The sequence below is a fragment of the Meles meles genome, chromosome 10 (assembly GCF_922984935.1).
Source record: "Meles meles chromosome 10, mMelMel3.1 paternal haplotype, whole genome shotgun sequence".
Lineage (NCBI taxonomy): Eukaryota > Metazoa > Chordata > Mammalia > Carnivora > Mustelidae > Meles > Meles meles.
This window is the reverse complement of record NC_060075.1, coordinates 76846087-76872251: the sequence shown is the minus strand read 5'-3', so window position 1 is coordinate 76872251 and position 26165 is coordinate 76846087. Positions and strand designations below refer to the sequence as shown.

General features: G+C 35.5%; 1 protein-coding gene across 4 annotated transcripts in view; it reads right to left on the bottom strand.

The window, feature by feature from the left end:
• SLC25A40 (solute carrier family 25 member 40) overlaps window positions 1–26165 on the bottom strand; it is a 57482-nt gene that overhangs the window by 9465 nt on the left and 21852 nt on the right. For 3 of the 4 annotated variants that reach the window (XM_046020543.1, XM_046020541.1, XM_046020540.1), the window contains 8 exons: window positions 25416–25484; window positions 23736–23856; window positions 22390–22449; window positions 20462–20568; window positions 10048–10115; window positions 7870–7994; window positions 6695–6868; window positions 3079–3188 (listed from right to left, as the gene is read on the bottom strand). In XM_046020543.1, the coding sequence (XP_045876499.1) occupies window positions 3079–3188; window positions 6695–6868; window positions 7870–7994; window positions 10048–10115; window positions 20462–20568; window positions 22390–22449; window positions 23736–23832 (741 nt within the window). In that variant the 5' untranslated portion in view covers window positions 23833–23856; window positions 25416–25484. The remainder of the gene's footprint in view (window positions 1–3078; window positions 3189–6694; window positions 6869–7869; window positions 7995–10047; window positions 10116–20461; window positions 20569–22389; window positions 22450–23735; window positions 23857–25415; window positions 25485–26165) is intronic. The other variant, XM_046020544.1, reaches the window with a different exon arrangement.

The window sequence follows — 26165 nt, the reverse complement described above, 5'->3', positions numbered from 1 at the left end:
CCAAAACCAGACTTCACAATTTCTGATGCTCCTGCAAGTCCTATTATTCCTTTACTACACATGAAGGTATAATACGTACTTTAAAGCAGAATTTCTGAATTATGTAGTAAGCATATAAAAATTTTCAAATGTCAAAAATAGAATTAAAAAATTAAATTTACACGAACAAATCCTTTTTTTAAAATGGGTTTTATTTTTAAAGTTTTTTTTTTTAATCTATTGAGAGACAGAGAGAGACAGAGAGAGAAAGAAAGTATGAGCACATGCAGGAGGAGCAGAGGGAGGAGAAACAGGCTTCCCACTGAGCAGGGAGCCTGACGTGGGGCTGGATCCCATGACCCTGAGATCATGACCTGAGCCGAAGCCGATGCTTAACCAACTGAGCCACCCAGGTGCCATCTTTATGGGTTTCACCATATTTATCAAATACAGTTGCTACTGTTCACAAATCACACTTTAAAAAAATCTCAAAATCAATCTGATTATTTTCATAATGACTTAATTGTAAAGAAGGTTTTTTGAAAGAATAGTTAAATTCCCTTAAGAATGTCTCGTAAGAAAGACAATTACCATATGATCTTCCTGATATGAGGAAGTTGAGAGGCAACATGGGGGGTTTGGGGGGGAGGAAAAGAATAAATGAAACAAGATGGGATCGGGAGGAAGACAAACCATAAGAGACTCTTTATCTCACAAAACAAACTGAGGGTTGCCGGAGGAAGGTGGGTAGGGAGAGTGTGGTTGGGTTATGGACACTGGGGAAGGTATGTGCTATGGTGAGTGCTGTGAAGTGTGTAAACCTGGCGATTCACTGACCTGTATCCCTGGGGCTAATAGGCTAATAATACAATATATGTTACTAAAAAAAGTAAAAAAGAAAAAAAAGAAAAAAAGAATGTCTCATAATAGAGGCACCTGGGTGGCTCAGTCGGTTAAGTGTCTACCTTTAGCTCAGGTCATGATCCCAGGGTCCTAGAATAGAGTCCTGCATCAGGTTCCTGGCTCAGCAGGGAGTCTGCTTCTTCCTCTCTCTGTGGTTCTACCCCTGCTTGTGTACTCTCTCTCCGACAAATAAACAAAATCTTTAAATAAAAAAAGAATGTCTCATAATATCTCACTTAATAGCCATGCAAAGTAAAAACTTTTACTTCCCTGTTCACATTTGACAATACACTCCTAAAATGCTCCCTGAAATCACTTACATTGTATTTCACCCCAACAATGCAGTTTTAAGTTTCTGAACTGAAATGAGTTTCAAAGATCTCACATAAGGGAAAATAATTATTATTTCTTTCTCTCCACAATCCGGCAAATAGCAGCAAAAGGTAGCGACAAATGTTATATAAGTCTGACACTTTCTAAAATGATGTGGCTTAGGTTGTTCTGTTTTGTGACAGACACCCTGAACATCACACCGATGTGCTTCTTCTGTTGCAGGGACAAGCTGTTATTTGAAAACAGTCAAAAGGCAGTGATACTTTCTAGATCATTAAAAACTTTTAAAATTAAATTTTCTATGTTTAAGGAGACACAGTGAAATAGAGAATTTTCTTTCCTATTACCGGAAAGCTGGGGCAACGTCCTGAAGCCGTTATTCAACTTTTTAAAAAAACTGTATTTATTTGAGAGAGAGCAAGAAGGCAGAGAGAGGGAAAAACAGACTGCCCGCTGAGCAGGGAGCTGGATATGGGACTCGATCCCAGGACTCTGGGATTATGACTTGAGCCAAAAGCAGATGCTTCACTGACTGAGCCACCCAGGCACCCCACATCAACTTCTAAAAAAGACATTAAAAATTTATTTATAAGTACAAAATTAGTTTTGTAATTCAACTGTTACGAGTTTCTATATGTAAGTAGTACTTGGTTTTTTTTCATTCATGCTGGATTGAGATACAAATGCAATACAGTTAAGTTACATTTAATCACCTCAAAAATAAGACGGATAATGAAAACATTTTGCTGGTGTTTAACTACTTAAATTACTCAGAAAGTCACTGCTCTTTTGTCTCCATAGGCTTATAAACCGCAAGGTTAATCTGACAGACCCCAAGCGTGGGAGCACTCAATTTAAGTTCTGAACTCAATCACAGTGGCTTCCTTAGCCCAGGGTTTCTGGTACAATTATTCCAGTATTTTCCTGCAGGTCTCTATCCCTTCACTATGTTCCTTCACTCTTGTTTTCATTTGGTTTTAGTAGGTCAGCATCTCACTCTAGGTCATCACAAATTAATTTTGTAAGTTTGTGGAGATAAGAAAACTCTGTGGTCAAGATCATGATGATATGGATCTGCATAAAAGACCACTACACACAGCTTTACATTATGTGGAGTAGGTACAGTGAACTCTCTACTACCTAAAAATAGTCATTTGAGATTCCTCCCTTCTGACTCTAATTTCTGTTAAGATTCTTTTAAGAAATACTTAGCCAAAATGTTCCCAAAGAAACAGGAATTAGCAGCAGAGGATGAAATTACTTCTACTCAGTCTGATTATACATATGAAATGACACTCCATGAAATATTACCTAACCAGATCTACTGGTATTAATTTAATGAACAAATAGACAAATATTTGGTAAATAATAAAGACTAATTAAAATATTGTAACTATAATGATTTAACAAATCAAAAAACATAATAATTTATTTGCAATATAATAAAAACATAGACACAGAGTGCATTTTAAAATATTTAGTGGCTCGGGGTGCCTGGGTGGCTCAGTCAGTGAAGCATCTGCCTATGGCTCAGGTCATGATTACAGGGTCCTGGGATCAAGCCCCACTGGGCTCCTTGCTCAGCGTGGAGTCTGCTTCTCCCTTTCCCCCTCCCCCAACTCATGCTTGCTCTCTCTCTCTCCCACTCTGAAATAAATAAAATCTTTAAAAAATAAAATAAAATATTTAGTGGCTAATAAATTATTTCCTCAAAACAGGATAGTCAATACTTAGAAAATTTTTAAAGCACTGCAGCCAAAAAGTGGTATCTCAATAGATATGAAATGCTATTAATCTTTCATTGTTTTAATAAGACAATTATCATTATTCTGGAATATTAACAAGAAAAGAATATCAACTTACAGAACCAGACAATGCCCCTGAAGTGAAGTTGATCATAAATGTTGGTTCATATAAACCTGATTTTGCACAGAACCACTTCTTTAAAACTTCATAGTTATACCAGTACATTGCTATAAAAACAGAAGATGAAATGACACATAATTTAGAAGTGAAATGTGGACTTTAAATATATAAGGTTAAATAGTAAAGGAAAAGGGAAAGTCTAACCCTGACACACCCTACTTTCTGCTTGGACACCAATACTAGGTGAGATTGAAAAAAAGAAAACAAAAGGGAACCAAGTTTTCAGAAATACTCTAGCAGTCTTATAAACAAAAAACCCCTCTATACAACAGTAAAGTAGGACTTTAATTCCAAAACCTGACTAAGGACAGTAGGAGAAAGGACAACTACAATTCAATCTCATTCATTAACACAGGCATAAAAATTCTTTAAAAAAAGGGGGGGGGGCAACCAAACCCAGAAGTATTTCACAGAAGATTGTATACTATGACTAAATTGGGTTATCAAAAGAGGAATGCAAAGGTAGTAAATATAACAAACCCTTTAAATATCAAACACCATATTAAAAGAACTATTGAATCATCTAACACTGATGGAAAAGCATTTCATAAAATTCAACCCATTTTTATTTTTAAAGCAAAGCAATTTCTTGGAAACCTTGGGATAAAAGGAAATTTCTTTAACTAGAAAAAGAATACACATCAAGAACACTCAACAAAAGTAATTAATGGTGAAACAACAAAATTATTTCCTTTAGAATGAGAAAAATGATAGGGATGCAACATCATAGCTATTATTCAAAACTGTCATAGGAAGCATAGTTAGGAAAAAAAAAGTTCTGTTGATTAAAAATGAAGAGACAAAACAGTTATAATTTACATATGTATGTCTATACAGAAAATCCAAAAGATGGGCAAAATGAAATAATGGTCTTAAAAGTAGCTGAATATTATATATAATCTAACACAGGAAAATTAATTTTTACACCACACCAGCCTAAGATTTGGAATTTTTATTTTAATAGAGCTTTTAAAATAGCTACCAAAGTTGGAAGTGGGTATAACTATAAATAAATCTTTAAAAAAAAAAGGTTATATATAATATTTATGGAGAAAAACTTAAAATTCTACTAACACACTTTACAGAAGAATTCTATAATAGAGAGAGATGACATTCCTAAGAGGAAAAATAAGGTAATAAGATTTTTAATAATGCACTAGTAATTTAGACAACACTGCAGTATCAGCACAGGCTCAGACAAACTGGCCAAGGGAACAGATGCATGCACCATGAAGCTTGGATGTGACAGGTGACAGTACAAATCCCCGGAGCAAGTGTGGTTACCAATAAATGATGCTGGGATAACCATCTAGCCGTGTGAGGGGGGAATAAAGCTGAATATTTATCTCAGTTCTTAAGTGCAAATCAATTATGGATAAATGAATGGCCAATGAAACAGTGCTCAACCTCATTAATAAATATAAGTTAAAGTGAGATACACTTTAAATGACTACAGAAACAAAACTTAACTTTGATACTAAAAGTACTGATGAGGGTATGAAATGAAGGAACAGGAAGCTGGTAGATGTACTGATCTATACAACCACTTTAGAAAAGAACCTGACATGTAATAATTAAAATGTATATATTTATATGAACTAGCAAATCGGATACTGGAGAAATCCTTGTATGTATCCACCAAGAATCTGTTAAATATATTAAAAATAAACTTACTTGTTTACTAATAAGAGTGAAAATGAAAACAAAAAGTTTCACATAAAAATAAAAACGAATCTCAAGATTTTTTAGTAAAATAAGCATTTTTTAAAGCTCAAAATAAGGCAGAACTAAGTAACATATTGTTTGGCAATAACACGTGGTAAAACCATTTTTTAAAAATCAAATGAATATAATCCAGTAGAGCAGTTACCACTGGAGATGTGACAGTGGAGGTGAACACATGTGGTTTCATGATTTAAAAAACTAGTGTTCTCGTTCAGAGACTGAATGGTGACTTCCCAAGTGTTCATTTTATTAAAATACTTCATAATGTATACTACATTACCTCTTATGTATCAAACATCAAATAATTAAAGACAAATAATTGGCCTAGGAATCTGTATTTTTAAATCGTATACCTAAACACAAAAGGCTGAAGAGAAATACTAATGGAAAGGGCAAGATGCATAGGTGCATAGAGATGTGACAAGAGCACAAGAAAAGGATTAATTCAAGGGAAAAAGGAGGAACTTTGAAGCATGCACATTTTATAAGCTATTTGTTAGTCTTGTACTTCTTTTTCATGATTTTCTCCCTCTCCACAATTCAATAATTAGCACAATCTCCTATCTGATTATAATAGTGTTTCAGTAGAAGTCAACATAATTTACAAATGCTCTTAAACATATTTTATATTTTGATTTGTAGTAGTTCACTTACCTTAGTAATTATTGCACTTAGGGTAATGTTAAAGGTAGTCTGTTTTAGCTAATGTGAATATAATAGTATCTTAAAAAAAAAAATGAAACAGAAGGAAAACAGAAAGTCAGGCTTGAATTAGAAACTACTCGTCCAATAAAGACTCATGATGGTTAACCCTAGGTTTATTTTATAATAATTTAAAATTTTAATTTCCAGCTAGTTCAATTTAATAAAATACAGAAAATCTGTAAATTGTATATGCGGATTCTATTGAACAGATGATTTAGAGGAGATTTTCTACTGGAAAAAGTAATAGCCAGGTAGTCTTATACTTTATTTTTCAAATTTCCAAAGTATAAACTATCTAGCACATAAATAGATTAATATTCATCAAATGAGTTCCCTGCAGTCATGTACAAGCTTGTAATAATTTTAAGTTACAAATCCATGGATTTGATATGATTCCATCAGCATACTGTATTTTTGTAAAGTAAAACTTCTTATTGAAATAAATGAAGAGTGGAATAATGGAATAATCGAACTTGGAAATGCACCTAAACAGTTACTGAAGAAGTTTTTTAGCTCTGTGACTTTGATCAAACAAATTGACCTCTCTGTGGCTCTTATCCTATAACAAATTGGTAACAGAAATATTTCCTATCCCATAACATTATCATAATATTTTTAAAATTAAGAAACCTATTGGGTAGTGAAAGCAAGGAAAAAAGTGTTCTCTATCATGCAACAAACATTTGCTTATAAAACTCAAAATTAGTGTATTAGTGTATTAATACATTGTAATTAAAATATTTGTATTACATCTTATACAGCACTATAGGCAAGCTAATATTAGTGGAGAAGAATTATGTATACTTCACATTAAATATATCCGATTGAAATATTAAAACAAAAATAGTTTATATAAATAAAACCATCGCAAAAAAAAAAAAAAAGACACATAATGATCTGACAGCCCAACACTGGACTAGGAGTTTGTGGCCCTTTAGCCTAAAAGGACTTCAAATTTACTTAATTTAAAAGTGATATATATAATGAACCATTGAACACTATATCAAAAACTAATGATGCATAATATGTTGGCTAATTGAAGTAAAAAAATAAAAAAAATAGAAGTGATATATACCTAAGACAACACTACCTAAAATTTAACAGATACTAAGATAAATCCTACCTGAGAATGGTACATCTCTAAGAACAGTAGGAGCCCAGCCCCTCCAAAGGGAAATCCAACCATCTTCAGACACCTTCTTGCTGACAAATTGATGCAATTCTTTGTAAGAAAACTTCTTAGATTGCATCTTGGTTCTAATCAATTCTAATGGACTTATCACAGTTACTGCACCAACTAATACAAATAAGCAAATATAAGAAAACAAAGCCATGTACTACACACATATGCAAAAATATTTCATGCATTTTATATATATAACTTTCATTCTGAAACGTCTGCAAGCTTTAAAATCAAATATCTAATGATGCCAACATATTGGTGCACATTTTTTTCCCTTGATAAAGATATTTCTTAAAAGCCTGTTTTCAGGGGCGCCTGGGTGGCTCAGTGGGTTAAACCTCTGCCTTTGGCTCAGGTCATGATCCCAGGGTCCTGGGATGAAGCCCCACATCAGGCTCTCTGCTCAGCGAGGAGCCTGATTCCCCCTCTCCCTCTCTGCCTGCCTCTCTGCCTACTTGTGATCTCTCTCTCTGTCAAATAAATAAAATCTTAAAAAAAAAAAAAAAAAAAAAGGCTGTTTTCATATAACTCCCTCTCTGGGAGTTATATAAAAAAGAGTTTCAACTCTTTTTTAAGATCTTATTATTATTATTATTTTTTTTTTAGTAATCTCTACACCCAACATGGGGCTCAAACTCACAACCCCAAAATCAAGAGTCGTGTGCTCCACTGAGCCAACCAGGTATCCTTGGTTTCAACTCTTTCATGAGCGGTTCCAGAAATATTACACATCAATTAAACTACTACTCCCGCAGCACAGAGAAAAGTATCTTTCTGCACAGGGTAAATCTCCTTCTGATTAAACTCTGAATCCCAGAGTCTATAAAGGAAAATGATTCAGGACTTAGGCATCAATATGACATCAACTTGACATCTGATGTCATTCTAAAATCTAGAATCTTAACTCTCTGTCCAAGATTCAACAGGGATGGGGGTTGATCACATCTTATTCTGATGGTAATCACTACATACTATATGACTTCTAGAGTATAGATATTAACAAATTAGTACAAACTACAATACTCTGCATTTTATACAAAATTATCTGTGACTGTCAAAATTTTAAAAGAAGCTTTAAACAGAAATCAAAATGAAAATGTAAGTTTATTACTTACATCTGGCAACAATTCCGGCAATAATTGGTATACGACTTTCATTTTCTCCTAATTTTGATCTCAGAAGAGCAGATAATTGATCATAGCAGGTAAAATAAATAACTGTGGCAGGAACTGCCATCACTCTGTTTGAAACACACCAACAAAAAGATTTATACAAAATTGTCAAATGGCTTAAATGTATTATTACTAAATATAAGCTAAAATCCTTATATATAAGCTGAAAACCATAATGAACAGGCCAATGAGATTGATTTTTATCTTAAAATTATTAGTGTTTAACTTAGCAGGCAACAAAAAGATGTACAATAGGTATCTGCCCTACAGAAGTTTAGATTTTAGTTGTGAAGATAAGTTAGAGAGCACTTGCTCAGGTCATAAATAGGAAAAGACTAAAGAGGACACTCCTCTACCTCCTTGATTTATTCTATTGTTTCTGGTCTCCCAAGAATCTTCCTTCCCAATTACATTAAATCCCTGAAGTAAAAAATACAAGAACATTCGTAAAATATTTTTGAACTACGGACTGGTATCATACCTAGAATTTCATAATCCAGAAATAAATTACAATTAATGTTGCAGAATTATATATATGTAGCTTTGAAGAAATTCCAATGACATTTTCTTGCAAATGAAATTATCAAAAGGGAATTATTATTTTTTAAAAGATTTTATTTATTTGACAGAGATCACAAGCAAGCAGAGAGGCAGGCAGAAGGATCTCCGCTGAGTAGAGAGCCCGATGTGGGGCTCGATCCCAGGGCCTGAGCCCAAGGCAGAGGCTTTAACCCACTGAGCCACCCAGGCGCCCCTCAAAACCGTTAATAAAATCAAACACAAAGTTGCCGGTACTCTCATGTTACATGTATTAACATAACAAGAAACCAGTTTACATTTATGGTCTAAGGGACATTCACAGACAATACACTGAAATGTCTAATGTTCCATAGTGAAGTCTGATAATGAGAATTTAGAAATAGAATAGACTGCTGGTCTTGGATCAGCCACTAAGTTTATAACCTTAGGCACTTTTTAAAATGTATGCGTCAGGGGTACCTGGGTGGCTCAGTCATTAAGCATCTGCCTTTCAGCTCATGTCATGATCCCAGGGTCCTGAAATGGAACCCTGTGAAAGGTTCCCCGCTCAGCGGGAAGCCTGCTTCTCCCTCTCCCACTCCCCCTGCTCGTGTTCTCTCTCTCGCTCTCTCAGTCAAATAAATAAAATTTTAATAAAATAGATGAAAGAAAAAAAGAATATAGGCCTGAAAGTGATGAATTTGCTCCACAAAAAAGATACATTAAAAAGAAATGAAGGAAAAAAATGTGTTACTTGGGATTTTTACATTTAGCCATACTAGTTTATCATATTAACTCATACAATAGCTAGTTAGTAGAGAATTAAGATTATCGAGAAAAGGGAAAGTATGCAAATCACAGTATCTCTTATTACAAAAGCCAAATAACACCAAGTTCTTAATTTCTGAAAATGAAAAAAAAAAAAATTATGCTTCTGCACCAAAGACTGACCACAGCAGGCCTGGTTGCTCGTCTTCTTTACATTCAGGAGCGCCTTTTGCATGTTTTACCTTTGGTCAATTCCAAGGAATGCAGACCTTGGAATATTCCCTATAATAAGGTATTTCTGGTATGTCTGGAGCACAAAATCAACTTGTCTAGGTTGTTTTGTACAAACGATGTGGCTTTTGGCAAACATTTGCTTTCTTTTTGGGGGTCTGGGTTTTGGTAATCCTGGTTACGAAGAAAGAATTTGCCTGCCATCAATCCCCAATATAAGCCCCAGACTCTGTCATTCAAACACCGTTTCAGGTAGAAACACTTTGCATGTGCCCCTGCAATTCACTGCTGGAAGAATAAGCCTGTCCTATGGGATGTCCCCAGGGAGGGCTCTGAAAGTCTTATGCCTGCCTGGTCAGCTATAGTTGTGTCTTTGCCCTTCTTGATTCTGCTTTGTACATGAATATAACCTTCTTTAGGTCCTCTGAGTCTTTCAAACAAATCATCAAATGTGTGGGTGGTTGTGGGACTCACAAAACAATGCTTCAGCAAATGAAAAAGCCCCAATATTACAAATGTACCATTTTATCCAACTATGCCAATTATAAGGCAAAACAAAACGGCAACCATTATTTAGTGAGAAAATATTAAATTGCAACTTACAAGGTAGGGGGAAGGCCACTCCACAGGGATTTAATGCCCTCATTTCGGACAATTTTCAAAAAGGCATCCTAAAATTGTAATAGGAAAAAGTAGTCAAAATATATCCCTGAACCTGATATATAAATTTTTTGATAAATGATTGGTACTTCTATTCTCTCAAGCATATATTTTAAAAATATGAGCTTCTCAGATTTATGTTGTACCCATTATTTTAAAAAAAATTAAGGGAATTTTCCTCAAGTTTTAAATATAAGTAAAACATTTCTGAATGATACTTTCTGCTTACAGAATGAAATTTATGTTACTCAGCTACAGAGTATTCTACTTAGGGCTTAGATGCCTAGTTTTAAAAGATTATTATAAAAAGGAAATTGAGTAATGGCAGAAAACTGGTCACATTAACTCTCCTGAACAACGACAGAGTCTGGGAAAATATTATTTAAACCTAGTACTTGAAATTTCCGGAAGGGAATCAAACCGCAGGTAAAAATCAGTAGGAAGTCTGCTGTTAAAAGACAAATCGCAATGAGTGAGATTTGCAAATTTGCAGCTTTTTTGCCTATAAAAGTGGCAAAGAACAGCATATTTACTTGCTTGAGATGGCAGATACAGAATTCAGGTTGACAGAATATTCAGAAATTCAGAAATGACAGAATTCAGAAATTCAGGTAGAAAAAGGAGGCTCTATAGAAACCATAAGCCTCCAAGTTTGCATACAAAAATCAGCCACCAAACTTGGCTCACCAATAAATTATGCAATCCCAGAGCATGACAACAAAGTCCTGCTCACCCCTCACCCCAACCCCCCATAAAAACATCAGCTAAAGGCTGAGTGGAAATTTCAGCTGCAAACCAACACACAGGAGCCTGACTTTGGAGTGTGAATCCAGCCAAAGTTAACTCCTCCTAAAACAAAATGGACTCTTTAGAAGAATATTAAAGAAACCCAGAGTTTTAAGAATGCATCATTCATAATGTTCACTATATAATCAAAATTCCTAAAACATAAAAAGAAACAAGAAAATGTACCCATAAATAAAAAAAAGTAGTCAACAGAAACCAACACTGAAATTTCAGGTGATACAATTAGTAAACAAGAACTCTAAAACAGCTATTAAAAATATATTCAAAAACTTGAAAGATGATATGTAGCTAGTGAATGAACAAATGTGGCATTTCAGCACAGAAACAGTTATCATAAAAAACAGCCAAATGAAAATTCTAGACCTGAAATGAAAAATTCACTAAGTGGGCTTAGCAGCAGAAAGGAAACAGCAAGTAGAGTCACTGAACGTGAAGACAGATCTTCAGTCTGAAGGAGGAGGGGGAAAAAGAATGAGGAAAAATGTAGAAGCTCAGGGACCTGATGGGAAACATCAAGTGGTAAAACAGATTTATTTGGAATCATAGAGGAAAAGAGAGAGAACAGGATAGGGAATAACAGCCCAAAACTTCCCCAAATATGTGCAAGACATCAATTTACAGAACCCCAAATCAGAAAAGATCCCAAGCAAAATAAAAACAGACAACGAAAACAGAAAAAGAAAAGCAAAATGGAAAAACACATCTAGAGAACAGATGATACAAATGAAGGCTAACTTCTCATTAGATATAGGGAAGGTTACAAAATAATATAATGAATGACATGTTTAAAAGTGCAGAATTTTGTATGCTGCCAAAACAGGTTTTAAAAATGTATGGCAAAGACATTTCAGTACAACAAAAACTGAGAGAAAAACTGCCAGAATACCTGCATGAAAGAAATGCTGAAAAAAAGTTCTTCAGGAAAAAGGGCCATGATGCCAAATAGCAACTAAGATCTTCAAAAAAGGAAGGAAGAAGAAATGGTAAGTATACAGTTATATATGAAAAACTTATTTTCCCCCTTTCTCCTTTTAACTATTTTGAAAATATAATACTCTTTAAATAAAAAATTCTAACAGTGAGTTGTAGAATTTGTAATGTACAAAGATGTACTATACATGCAGCCACAGCACAAAGAAAGAGGAAAGAATGAATCCTGTCAAGAACCATGAGGGCCTAAGTACATGTACTCTACTTGACAATTAACAAGTTTGCCTGCCATAGTATCATGAGAGCTGGTGGAAGACAAGAATCTCTGGCTTAAGAGGTAATGGACAGTTTATTACCATACGAACAGCAGCAGCCTCAGTATCAGCATTTTCATACCCGTTTCCTGAGCCCCAATTTCCACAGGACTATATGAAGAAGGCTGGATGACATCAACACACAGTGGCCTTTATTACAGCAGGGGAAATCTGACCTGAGGGGACCCAGATCCTCTGTAACGGGCAGTGAGGATACCTTCCCTTTGCTCTCGAGGGAGACACTGTATCTTCCAAGGTTATTCACTATACAAACATCCTTGAAAAGATGGTAAGGAACGTATTAAGGGCAGTCAGCACCTTGTTCCTGGTAAGGAACGTACTAGGGGCAGTCAGCACCTTGTTCCCAAGATATGTAGAAACATGAAAGACTTGGAGAACTGTCTCCCTAGAAATTGGAATAGAGAAATCAATGTAATATTACTATAATTCAACTAATTAAAAAGAAGGCAAGAAAGCAGAGAACGAAAGAACAAAAGAGGGACAAAATAGCAAAAAATATATAAAATAAGATAGTAGACTGACACCCAACCATGTGAGGAAGTCCTTTAAAGGTAAGTACTAAGTTTTCCAATTAAAAATTAGAGATTGTTAGAGAAGGGACTTAAAAAAAAAAACAAGGCCCAGCTCTGTTGTCTTGGAGTAAAAGGATAGAAAAAGATACACCTTATAAACAGTATGAGAAAGCTGGAGTGGCTGTTTTACTATCAGACAATAGAGGCCAAGATAATGAGTATTACCAGTGATAAAAAGAAAGACATTTCATTAAAATAAAAATGTATCAGAAAAACATATCAAGTATTAAATGTATATGTCTCTAAAACAGGGCTTCAAAACCCATGAAGCAAACCTGAGAGAACTCAAAGCGAAAAGAAACAAACCATCAATCATAATTGAAGATATTTATATCCTCTTTCAGTGCTGACAGAATTGAAGAAAAAAAATAGTAAGAATTTAGGAGATCTAAATAAAACATCAGCCATCCTGACCTGATGGTTTAAAGGACACTATGCCCAACAATTGCAGAATGTAGGTTTTAAAGTGGACATAAAATATTCACCAAGACAGATCATATGTAGGACCATTAAGCAAGATTCAATAAATTTCAAAAATCTGGGGGCGCCTGGGTGGCTCAGTGGATTAAGCCGCTGCCTTCGGCTCAGGTCATGATCTCAGGGTCCTGGGATCGAGCCCCACATCGGGCTCCCTGCTCGGCAGGGAGCCTGCTTCCTCCTCTCTCTCTGCCTGCCTCTCTGCCTACTTGTGATCTCTCTCTCTGTCAAATAAATAAATAAAATCTTAAAAAAAAAAATTCAAAAATCTGTAAATTTATAGAGTATATTCCTCTGACTGGAATAAAAGTAGAAATCAGAAACAATAGGATTCTATAAAATATCCAATTATTAATAAATTAAATATTACACTTCTAAATAACCATGGCAAAAAAAATCACAAGGGAAATTAGAAAATATTTCAACTGACTGGTTGAAATTGAAATTGGGATACATCAAGTTTAGTGCCCTGAAGGACGCAGTGGTCACTTCTGTCCTCATGATAAGAAAAAAGTTCAACTTAAAAACTAACAACTGCTGTTTGATTTATAAAATAACTCAAGTCACAGGGCAAACTGCTACCCTGAAAACTGGATTAATAGATACAGAGACTAACAGCTTACTTGAGTGGAAGCCTGCAGTTAGAACCAATTTTAATAAGTACACTTTATAAATAACAAATTGGCTGAAAGGTCAGGATATATACGGATCAAAACCTGAAGGGGGCCCCCCACACTCTCATGAATTTTAGCTCTATGAGTCCCACCAGATTCTCACTGTGAAGATCAGGGAAAAATCTCCTCCTGCTTTCAGCAACAGAAGCAGAAATGTACCAGTTTTGAAATATACCCCAAACTTGGATTCTCCTTAATAAAACCTATACTCAAGGTAAAATATTATCAGAGTCTAAACCACTGCAGTTTTACCAAAATCTAACCAACCTGGGGTAAGGGAAGCACCCAACTCATTTTCCTTAAGAATCAGACTAGTCCTAGAACTACACACTACTTCTCTTCCGGCAGACCTTATCACCACATCTACAGGGCTCTTGTAGAACGACTAGGGATCAGAGCTTTGACAGAACCACAAGACTCAGACTCTCAGCAGTCTCTAGGGAAATTCAAAGATAACAGGCAAGACAACAAAGAGGACACTGGATGGAATTTTGTTCTCTGACAACAAAGCTACAACCAGCAGTAAACATAGCCTTACTTCTAATCAGATAAACCTATCACCTGACAATAAACCTGTACTGACCTCAGTTTTTTTTTAAACCCAATACAACATGTGTGGCTTTCAACAAAAGAAATTACAGAGTATGCTGAAAGACAAAAAACAGACCTGAAGAGACAGAGCAAGCAACAGAACCAGACTCTCATATGGCAGAGATTCTGGAATTCTCAGACTGGGAATCTAAAATAACTAAGATGAATATGGCAAGCATTCTGCTGGTAGTGTCAGAGGAGCAGAGGAGGTACAGTGAGGGCTTAGGGCTTTTACCCTCACCCATGAGGAATGAGATCACCCCACCAGTGTCAGTGAAAACTGTAAGGGAAGCCAGAACTCCTCTCTGCTCTCAAGTGTGATTGGGCAGCTATAACCATCCACCTTACAAACAACAGATATTTATTTCCAACATTCTGGAGGCTGGAAGTCCCAGATCAGGGTACCAGCTAGGTCAGAGGGACCCTCTTCCAGGTCTCTGATTTCTTGTTGTATCCTCACATAGTTGAAGGGCAAGGGCACTTTGGGACTCTTTTACAAGGTCACTAATTCCTTAGGTCCCTGCCTTCATGACCTCATCAACTTCAGCTCCACTCCTAATACCATCACTTCAGGCATTAGGATTTCAACGTATAAATTTTGGGCTGACTTCAACATTCAGATCATCGCACCTGTCCAACAGTAAAGAGGTTCTCCACAACATGGTGTGTCTGTGGATGCTAATTAAGGAACCTGAACTTCCAGCTATACCCAGCACTAACAAGGTGGAACCCCTTTCCTCTAAGTGTCAAAAAAGCCAGTTAAAATATAATATTTAAATGAGATTCACAATGTAATACACAAAATTTCCTGGTTTCAATAAAAAAATCATTTGTCATTCTAAGAACCAAGAAGATGTCAAACTAAAATGAAAAAAGACTACAGATGCCAACAATGAGATAAGAATATTAAAATTATCTGACATAGATTTTAAAGTGGTCAACATGAAAATCACTGAATGAGGGCACCTGGGTGGCTCAGTGGGTTAAAGCCTCTGCCTTCAGCTCAGGTCATGATCTCAGAGTCCTGGGATCGAGCCCTCCATCGGGCTCTCTGCTCAGTGGAGAGCCTGCTTCCTCCCTCTCTCTCTGCCTGCCTCTCTGCCTACTTGTGATCTCTGTCTGTCAAATAAATAAATAAAATCTTTAAAAAAAAAAAAGAAATTATTAAAAAAAATCACTGAATGATCATTTATGAACACATTCAAAACAAAAAATAAGGAAGACTCAGTAAAGAAATATACACACCAAAACTACAGGAAATTCTAAAAAATGTTCAAGTAATGCATAAAAACAGCAACAGAAAACAAAGAGAAGGAGTGCTTGGGTGGCTCAGTCAGTTAGGTACCTGCCTTTGGCTCAGGTCATGATCCAGGGGTCCTGGGATCAAGCCCCAAGTTGGATTTCCTGCTCAGCATGGAGTCTGCTTATCCCTCTCCCTCTAACCGTCCCCCCACTCATACTCTCTCTTACTCCTTCTCTCTTAAATAAGTAAAATCTAAAAAAACAAAACAAAAAGCCCAAAAAGGAAATGTCAGGCTGTTAACAATGAGACAACAGGTCCCAAATGGAGTCACTTATACTAGCCCCAACGTCAGCACACTGACAATACCTAAGCTAAATGCAGTTTCTGCCTCTACCAAGAACATGACCTTTAACCCGTCAATGTGTCATTACCAAGTTAGCACTAGTGAGGTAATATGCCTGAGAGAGTCCCAACTGCCCTCAGAGTAAGGGGACATTGCCTGTAACAATCTATTCTTTGTTAGAGTAATAACTTTCTAGCCCCATCTTCTTCTGCCTATAAGTCTTCTGTCTATAAAGTCTTCTCAGAGATCCTTTCTACTTGCTAGATGCAATGCCGCCCAAATAATGAATTGTTGAATAAAGCCAATTAGATCTTCAAATTTACTCAGCTGAATTTTGTTTTCTAACAAGGGTTAAGTCCTACAGTATCTGTAACTCTATGAAATATAGTTCAGATACATCAACTAAAAGATAAAAACTGACAGAATAGTTAAAAAAAAAAACTTAATTTTATGCTGTTATAGGGGAACAAAACTTGGCAACCACAAAATGCAACTCTTTGGCATGTAAACTATTTTAGGCTGAATATTTTTAAGAAACAGGAAGTTCAGGAAGAACCTTTTGACCTTCCCTCTGTCTAAAAGTTTAGAAAGGGAGCTATCACCATAGATAACTATAGTGTAATATAAACTAGGTGTAGTAGACAGGAAGGAACCTAGCAAAGTCTGCTAAAATTCCTCTCTGTGCCCCACTGTTTCTTTCTTTTCTTTTTTTTTTTTTAAGATTTTATTTATTTAACACAGAGAGATCACAAGTAGGTAGAGTAGCAGGCAGAGAGAGAGGGAGGGAGCAGGCTCCCCACTGAGCAGAGAGCCCAACACGGGGCTTGATCGCAGCATGGTGGGATTGTGACCTGAGCCCAAGGCAGAGGCTTTAACCCACTGAGCCAGGTGCCCCTACCCAACTGCTTCTGTGTGGCCCAGCACACACCTGTTTACCAAACATTTACTTTTTCACCTTGCAGTGAATTGTCTTCCTTCCTTGAAATCCCAGACCCTTTCCCCTTTTTGACTGTGGATGACAAATAAACCTCAACTGCCTGCCTGTGGGGTACATTTTCTTCTGGAGCCCCTGTACATACGTAGTTCACTTTGATTTTCTCTTGTTTATTCAATTCATTGTCAACACAGTAAAGATGTTATTTAGGTTTAACACAATTTCTATAAAAATCTTAGTGAGTTTTTTTTACAGATATAAAAACATTATTCTAAAATTTATATGAAAAGGCAAAGGAACTTTAGGAGTGATTAAAACAACTTTGAACATTGAAATGTTGAAAAATATTGAAAGATAAGAATAAAGAGGGAGAAATCAGTCTACCTGATTGCAGGACTTATTATATATGTACAGTAATTAAGACTGTGCGCTGAGGTACCTGGGTGGCTCAGTGGGTTAAGCCTCTGCCTTTAGCTCAGGTCATTATCTCAAGGTCCTGGGATCAAGCCCCACATCAGGCTCTCTGCTTAGCAGGGAGCCTGCTTCCCCCTCTCTCTTTGCCTGTCTCTCTGCCTGCCTGTGATCTCTCTCTGTCAAATAAATTAAAAAAAAATCTTAAAAAAAAAAAAAAAGACTGTGTGCTACTGAAATAGGTAATAGACAAATAAATGAGAAAGAATAAAGAGCCCCAAAATAGATCTACACAGTGTGCCCAAATGATTGTGGACAAATGTGCAGAAGCACCTTACTGGAGGAAAGACAGCTTTCAACAAATGAAACTGGACAACCAAAGGCAAAATGAACAGAAACAATGAAAAAAGTAAACCTCAGATTCATACCTCCTATAATAATAACTCCAAATGGATCAAGGACTTAAATATAAAACATTAAGCTGTAAAACTTATAGGAAAAAAAACAGGAGAAAATCTTCAGATCTAAAGAAAAAGCATTCTTAGATTTGACACCTAAAGTAAGAAAAAAAAATGATAAATTGAACTTCCTCAAAATTAAACTTTAATTCCATGAAAGACCCCTTTAAAGAGGATGAAAATAAAAGTCAGAGAGTGGAAAAATTATTTGCAAATCCACACTCAACAGGATTATTGTCTAGATTTTATAAACAGTTCTGAAAACTTATCAGTAAAAATACAAACAGTTCAATTGGAAAATGGAGAGGAGACATGAAGAGCCATTTCACTGAAGAGGATATACTAATAAATAATAAGCATATGAAAAGATGTTCTATATCAGTAGCCACTAAGGAAATGTGTATTAAAACCACACAGTGAGTTATCGTTATGTATCTCTCAAAACCACTAAAATAAAAATAGTGACAACATCAAAGGCTAGTGAGGATGTCAAGGAATGAGAAGAGTTACACACTGCTGCTGGGAACGCAAAATGGTACCACCAGTCTAGAGAACAGTTTCTTAAACTATAAACATACAGCTATCATATGACCTAGCAACTGCACTCCTGGGTATTTATCCTAGAGAAACAAAGACTTATGGTGATATTATGATTTATAATTAGAAATATACATTTTGTAAAGTTAAAAAAAAAAAAAAGAAATAATACATTTTAGTCTTTGTCTATGGTTCCTGGCACACAGTTCCTAAAACCACTGTAATTTCCTAATTGACAAAAAACAATAGAAGCATCTTTTGTTATAATATTCAGCCTTTTTTTTTTTTTTAAAGATTTTATTCATTTATTTGACAGAGAGAGAGATCACAAGCAGGCAGAGAGGCAGGCAGAGAGAGAGGAGGAAGCAGGCTCCCCGAGGAGCAGAGAGCCCGATGCGGGGCTCGATCCCAGGACCCTGAGATCATGACCTGAGCCGAAGGCAGAGGCTTAATCCACTGAGCCACCCAGGCGCCCCAATATTCAGCCTTTTGTTCTCAGTCCTAAAACAGATCCAGAGAATAAAGGTGAAAAGAGTATCTTTTGTTATTTATAACAAATTTGATCAATCACATCTGTATAAGAAAGCCTCCATAAAAATCCCTCAACTGTAGGGCTTGGAGGCCTCCAGGTTGGTGAACACATGGAGGTACAAGGAGGGTGACACACCAAGAGAAGGAAGTTCCACACCCACCCCTCAAGCCCTGCCCTATGCATCTCTTCTAACTGGTTTCTCCTGAGTTGTATCCTTTCATCAAAAACTGGTCACCTAGTTAGTAAACTGTTTTCTGGAGTTCTGTGAGCTATTCTAGCAATTCACTGAATCCACGAAAGGGGGTTGTGGGACACTCTGATTTACAGCCAGTTAGTCAGAAACACAGGTGACAACCTGGCCTGTGGCTGTCATCTGAAGTGGGAGCAGTCTTATGGTGTCAGTATTGACTTAAACTATAGGATACCTGGTTGGTGTTCACTGGTAACTGAGGAATTGCTTGGCACAGATGAAAAAAACCCACATATCTGGTTTATAGTGTTGTAAACAGTGCTCCCAGAGAAAACCAGTGAGTGGTTTGTTGTTGTTGTTTTAATATTTGCTTTCACACAAAAACTTGAGAATGAGTTTATGTAGCAGCTTTATTTGAAAAAGCTCTAAACTGGCCACAACTGAGAAAACAAACTGGTACATCAATACCCTGGAACTAGTGAGCAATAAAAGGAACTAACTATTGATAAATGCAACAACTTGGATGAATTGCCAGATAATTATGTTAAGTGAAAAGTACTAATTCAAAAATGTTATATATATATGTTATCATTCCATTCTTGAACTGAGAAAATGATATAAATGAAGAACACATTAACAGCTGCCAGGAGTTAAGGAGCAGATGAGAGCACAAAGGAAATGCAGGTGGTTTTAACAGGGGAGCAGGAAGGATGCTGTGGCAATAGAATTGTTCTATACCTTTAATGTATCAAAGTCAGTATCCTGGTTGTGATATTGTACTGCTTTTATACAAGGGATCTGTCTGTGTATTTTTCTTAAAGTTGAGTATTATCTACAAATATGTTAAAATAAAATAGTTTAGGGGCACCTGGGTGGCTCAGTTGGTAAAATGGCCAACTCTCAATTTTGACTCAGGTCATCATCTCAGGGTTGTGGGATTAAGCTTCGAGTCAGGCTCCGCATTCAGCAGGGAGTCTGCTTGTGGATTCTCTCTCCCCATGCCCCACACCCCTCCTTGCATGCAGGTAATCTCTCAAATAAAATACATACATACATACATAATTTTTTCTAATTAAGAAGTTTTAAAAAATTGACTCCATTTTTTCTTTCCACATAAAAAAGCATTAACAGATGAAAGTAAAAAGTTAATTAAAAGCAAAGAAGTACTTCCCTTTTCCTGCCTCAACATCTACGTTTTAACTGTTAAGTGTGCTAACTATATCATGGATTTAATACTCATCTGCAACTGGTAGATCTTTCATACACAGATTAAATATAAAAACAGAAAACATAATGTAATTATAAATAACACAATCTCCTTACCAATGTGCCCTGGAAACGTCCTGGTTTCTTATACCACGCTTTGCTGCCCTCCTCTTCACAGACACACAGATGATCCATAAGTCCGTTACTATACACAAAACATTTTCCTAACAAAGAAGGCCCCAACAGTCAAAAATTATTTCACAAAACTGTACTATTGTTACAGAGGAACAAATTCAAAGTATAATGAGTGGACTAGAAAATTATGAAAAGAGATAACAACTTTGTTTTTACCATTTATGATGAAAAATACGTAAATTAATTTACCTAATGACAAAGAACTGGCCTCAACTCAAAGTGGTGAAAAGTAATTGAGTAAATTGATGAATTTTATGTTTTCATAAATGTAGTAAGCAAATGCACACAGAAATAAATTCTTTTAGGGTATCTGAGGGAATGCATAGGAATATCAAGGAGGAAAACCTGTTTTGAAATGAGCACATAGGTATACATCTTCTTCACTTGACAACAAGAAAACTCTGGTACCCAAGGGAAATTCAGACAAAAAAAAATTTTTTTTGAATTACACATACATTAAACATACATATCTGTATATACACATTATATAAACATATGCAGAAATCTAATGGACATCTGAAACTTGTTAAGAGAGTAGATGTTAAAAATTCTCTTAGCATGAAAAAAATTGTTAATTTTGTGAGGGGACTAACTAAACTTACTGTGGTGATCTTTTTGCAATATGAAGTCAATATGAACATCAAGTCATCACATGGCACACCTCAAACTAATACAATGTTATATGTAAATTAACCTCAATTAGAAAAATAGACAATTTAAAAAAGTTCTTTTCGGGTGCCTGGGCAGCTCAGTTGGTTAAGCGACTGCCTTAGGCTCAGGCCATGATCCTGGCTTCCTGGGATGGAGTCCCACACTTGGCTCCCCCTGCTCTGCAGGGAGCATGCTTCTCTCTTTCCCTGCCACTCCCCCTGCTTGGGCTCTCTCTGTGTCAAATAAATAAAATAAAATCTTAAAAAAAAAAGTTCTTCTCTATCAATGCAAACAGTGCTATGTTGACTCTTTCTCTGTATTTATGCTGCTCATTCTAGGTATTTGCCAGCTTCTTGTTAATTTACCTCAACTTTCCCTCATAGCTACCCTTTCCCATTATTGGACTCACCCTGGCTGCCAAAATTATCTTTTCTGTTCAACCATATATATGAGTCTCGTATACATAGGTCTAAGTGTCTCCTTCTGCTTTTAAGGATTTCTTAAGTGTGTAGGAAACTGCTTTCCTTTTAGTCTCCTCCTACAATCCATCTATCCTGTCCTCCATCTGAACTATAACTGTTGTTCATTCCATCTCAGTGCTGTGCTCATCAGAGTGGCATTTCTGTCTGAGCCAACATTCTCACAGTCCAAGCAGTCTGTTTTCTGCTATTTAAACATGTTTGCCATAATCTTTATAAAACTGTAAAAGGTTTATCAAGGAATGGCTATTTTTGCCCATCTAATAAAGATGTGTAACTACTCTTTTCAAGTTCATATAAATTATACTGGCCAACAATTAACTAAGCTGCCTGATAGAATAATCATTTTCTACCACTATATTCAAGCAACAGTTAGATGACTGTTGATGAATGTTTTAGAATGTGCACAGCTTTTGGACTATGAAGGAAGCTAGATTCTAAGGCCCCTTATGCTTAGAATTCTGGTCTTACTTGTGAGACACATACTCAAATATTAAACCATTCTATGCTTTAATTAGGTATATAAAAGTGTTATGACTGTTTTATATATTACTTATTTTCTGGCTAGACCCCATGATGTACAAGTACTGAAAAAAAATTTCTGCCTGAGTGTAAGGAGGTATGAGCTTTTAAAAATTAACAAAAAAATTATTCAAACAAAAATGAATAAAGTAACACTTAAAAGCCTAACAATATTTTCAGGGTATCTATTACACATACCTTTGGAGAATGGGTTGCTTTGGGCTTGGAGTCGAATTTTAACAACGTCAAGGGGTGTCACTATGAAGAAACATAAATTTTAATTAGGCAGTGATACCTGTAAATGGTACAGATATTTGTCCAAAATTCACAAAATATATCAAATCGACTTCTCTTCATGATTATATAATAAGTAAGATTATTACCTTAAAATGGTTTTAAATTTAACATTCTCATTTTTTGACCCTGAATTCTGTTTAAAGAGGATCAATGAGAAGACAATGTAATGATTTCTCTCATGACTACTAAACTGTCATTTATAATATTTCTATAACAATAATTCCATCAATGTTAAAACTAAAATACTAGTATTTTAAAGAAAATACATCATCTAAGGTAAAGAATAAGTGTTTTGGAAGACTATGTAAAAATTTGAGAATAACTCTGTATTATAACTAATCAATAATCAAACAATACTAGTCTTCCTCATCTGTTAAATCTGTATCAAATAAAAACTATACATAATGAAGATTTGAATAAGCTAGCCAGAAATCATCTTTACTACCACACAGTGTTACTCCATTCAGGAACAGCATGGTAAAGGAGAATGGTCTTAATGTACATGCTATTTTATCCTGGTAGGAAAAAAAAAGGCCAAATAGTGGTTCTAAGAAAACTTCTCCCCCTCTAAGAATGAGGAGGTCATGGTAAATCATTAGATGATCTCTAAAATCTTTGCAACACTAACATTCTGACCTAAAGTAAAATACTACACATGAAAGCAATACATTTGTTCTAATCATCAATCTTAAATAAACTGGCCAACTTAAAAACCACTGAAATACAAACTATCACCTAAGTCATTTGTCTTTCTCTGAAAGAAATGGATTAAAAAACCAGAAAAATGTGGCCCAGAGGAATTAAAGAAATTCATGGTTAATGCAAGCAAAGGAAAACACAATTTGTATCTGTTTCTACCATAATTTGCCAAATTTTGTATTATTCATTATACCAAATTTTATTCTATCTTCTTTCTACTTTAAAAAAGGCTAGCAGAGTTATAAAAATTCAATATTGACAGGAACCTCAAAGAACTCCTAGTCTCAGCCCCTACTTCTATAGATGAAAAAAAGTGAGTTTCAGAGAGAAGTAGGGACTATCCCAAAAGGCACTTAGCCTGCAAATGGCAAAGCAAGGAATAAAATTCAAGCCTCTTGATTCTCTGTCCAAGATTCTTTTCACGTTACCATGCTCATGGAGAGAGAACATGATGCAGCATGAACGATAATTTTAGCATTATTTCACAGATGGTAACCTCAAATGGAAATCATTCAGTTACATAATCTACAACAGTAACATTATTCTACCCATTAGTGATGTCAGTATAGCTCCACTGCAAGAAGCAAGCATTTGTTGAAGAGGTGTCACTTTGATAATCTGTGGTCCCTCTGATTCAGGATCCATATTTTTAACTGACTGAAGAAAAATCTGTTAAGGAAAAGATGTAAAATAAAAGCTTAATAAACATGCCTTTAAGTTTGATTGCCATAAATTAAATAAACTATAAAAACAACCAGTATTAATATCAAAGCACATATTGACCAGTATCAAAAATGAATACCCAAGTTCTATACAAAGGCAATACACAACTGTCATTAACAAAATACGTACTCTGATTTTCCAAATGCACTTTAGCTGTGTGAGCAGCAACATATTTATAAGACAGGTAAGAGAGCAGTAAGGAAACAGACTCTGGCCATATAACAGAATGAAGGCACCCGACTAGTTAAGTCTCAGAATTTGTGCATTTAGCCTCATAAGAACTACTCAGATACTCTCATCTAATGGAGAGTTAGCAAATATACCACTATTTGTACTGCACACCAAAAGTTGCTATGAAGGTATAAAATAAAAACATATAGTCTTCAAAAGAAGCATTATCTTAGAAAAATTTGGTGAGAAAACATATACTCCTTTGCAAAAAGCCAGTTAATATAAGAAAGTATAAAAATCACTTATAAACCTTTTCTTCAAAAATAACCACTAGCAACGTAAGTGTCATCTTTCCAAATGTCTATGTACACACAAATACATTTAAATGCATGTCCATATGCATATAATACATATAATACAGACACACATGTACATACAAATTACATGTTTACTAGTCAAATATGTACAAATATTCATATATCTGTGTACATGCATCTTTTTAAAAGATCTTGTTTAAAGAAACATAAATAGGTTCCACTGCCTGGGTGGCTCAGTCAGTTAAGTGTCTGACTCTTGGTTTCAGCTCAGATCACAATCCCAGGGGTCATAAGACCGAGTACCATGTACTCAGTGCAGAGTCTGCTTGAGATTCTCTGCTTTTCCCTCTTCCTCTGCCCCTCCCCTGCTCTTGCGACCAAGCACTCTCTCTCTCAAATAAAATATAAAAAAATATATATATATTTCTATTGCTTAGTAGCCAGAGTGGGCACTTAAAAATACAGACACTGTATCAATAAATATATAGGTACATTGTCATTTTTAATACAGTTTTTTATATTTATCAGTCTCATATTATTAGATACTATATTACTGTCAAATTTTCCTTATTCATTTACTCATACACTCTTATATAAATATCTCCATACACATAACTTTTTGTAGTCTTCCTAGAATTACTACAGAAGAAAAAGTAAGATTGTGAGGCTCAGCTAAAAACCTGAGACAAATTGCCAAAATGCTTTCCAGAAAGGAGGGACCAATTTACACTTCCACTGGAAATAAATGAGATCCTATTAACCCAGAATTTCACCAAACTCTCTCTCTCGTTACATACCACTTATTTTTTTATGAACAGTTTGAAAGTAGTTTGCATACAACACACCCTGTTATTCTAATTACCTTAGAATATTCTTATATTTCACAGTAGCATTATCAAATTGAGGAAACTTAATACTCTGTAGTTTATATTCCAATTTTATCAATTATTCCAATAATCAACTTTATAAAAATGAATGGTGGTTTAATTGTTTCTTTAGACTTTTATTATTACTCACCTGGTTTAAGTCTTTTCCTCAACTCTATGCTCCAATATTTTATTGTTTGTAACATTAGTAGCTGAAAATCTGTAGTGAAAAATGAAAGTAATTATCTTATCTTTTCACACCAGAAAGGGAGAACCTCAAGGAAAGGAGCATGTAAAAAAACCTTAAAAGACAAATCAACAGGGGTGCCTGGGTGGCTCAGTGGGTTAAAGCTTCTGCCTTTGGTTCAGGTCATGATCCCAGGGTCCTGGGATCAAGCCCCACATCAGGCTCTCTGCTCAGTGGGAAGTCTGCTTCCCTCCTCTATCTCTGCCTGCTTCTCTGTCTGCTTGTGATCTCTGTCAAATAAATAAAATCTTTAAAAAAAACAAGGAAAAAGACAAATCAACAAATATTTATTGAATACCTTTTATTAAGTGCTTTGAGGATTATGAAAAGCATTCCACAAATGCTCATATTACATTTATTAAATTTCATTTATAAAACTTCATAGTATAATAAACTTTGGGGCACCTGGGTGGCTCAGTCTGTGAAGTGTCTGCCTTTGGCTCTTGATTCTGGGGTCCTGGGATCAAACCCTGTGTCAGCCTGGCTCCCTGCCCAGAGGAGAGTCTGTTTCTCTGTCTTCCTCTGCCCCTCCCACGAGCAAGCTCATGCTTGCTCTTTCTTCCTCAAATAAATAGAATCTTTAAAAAATAGTATAATAAACTTCATTTATTAAGCTTCACTTATAAATCTTCACATTGTCCCAGTAAATTTATT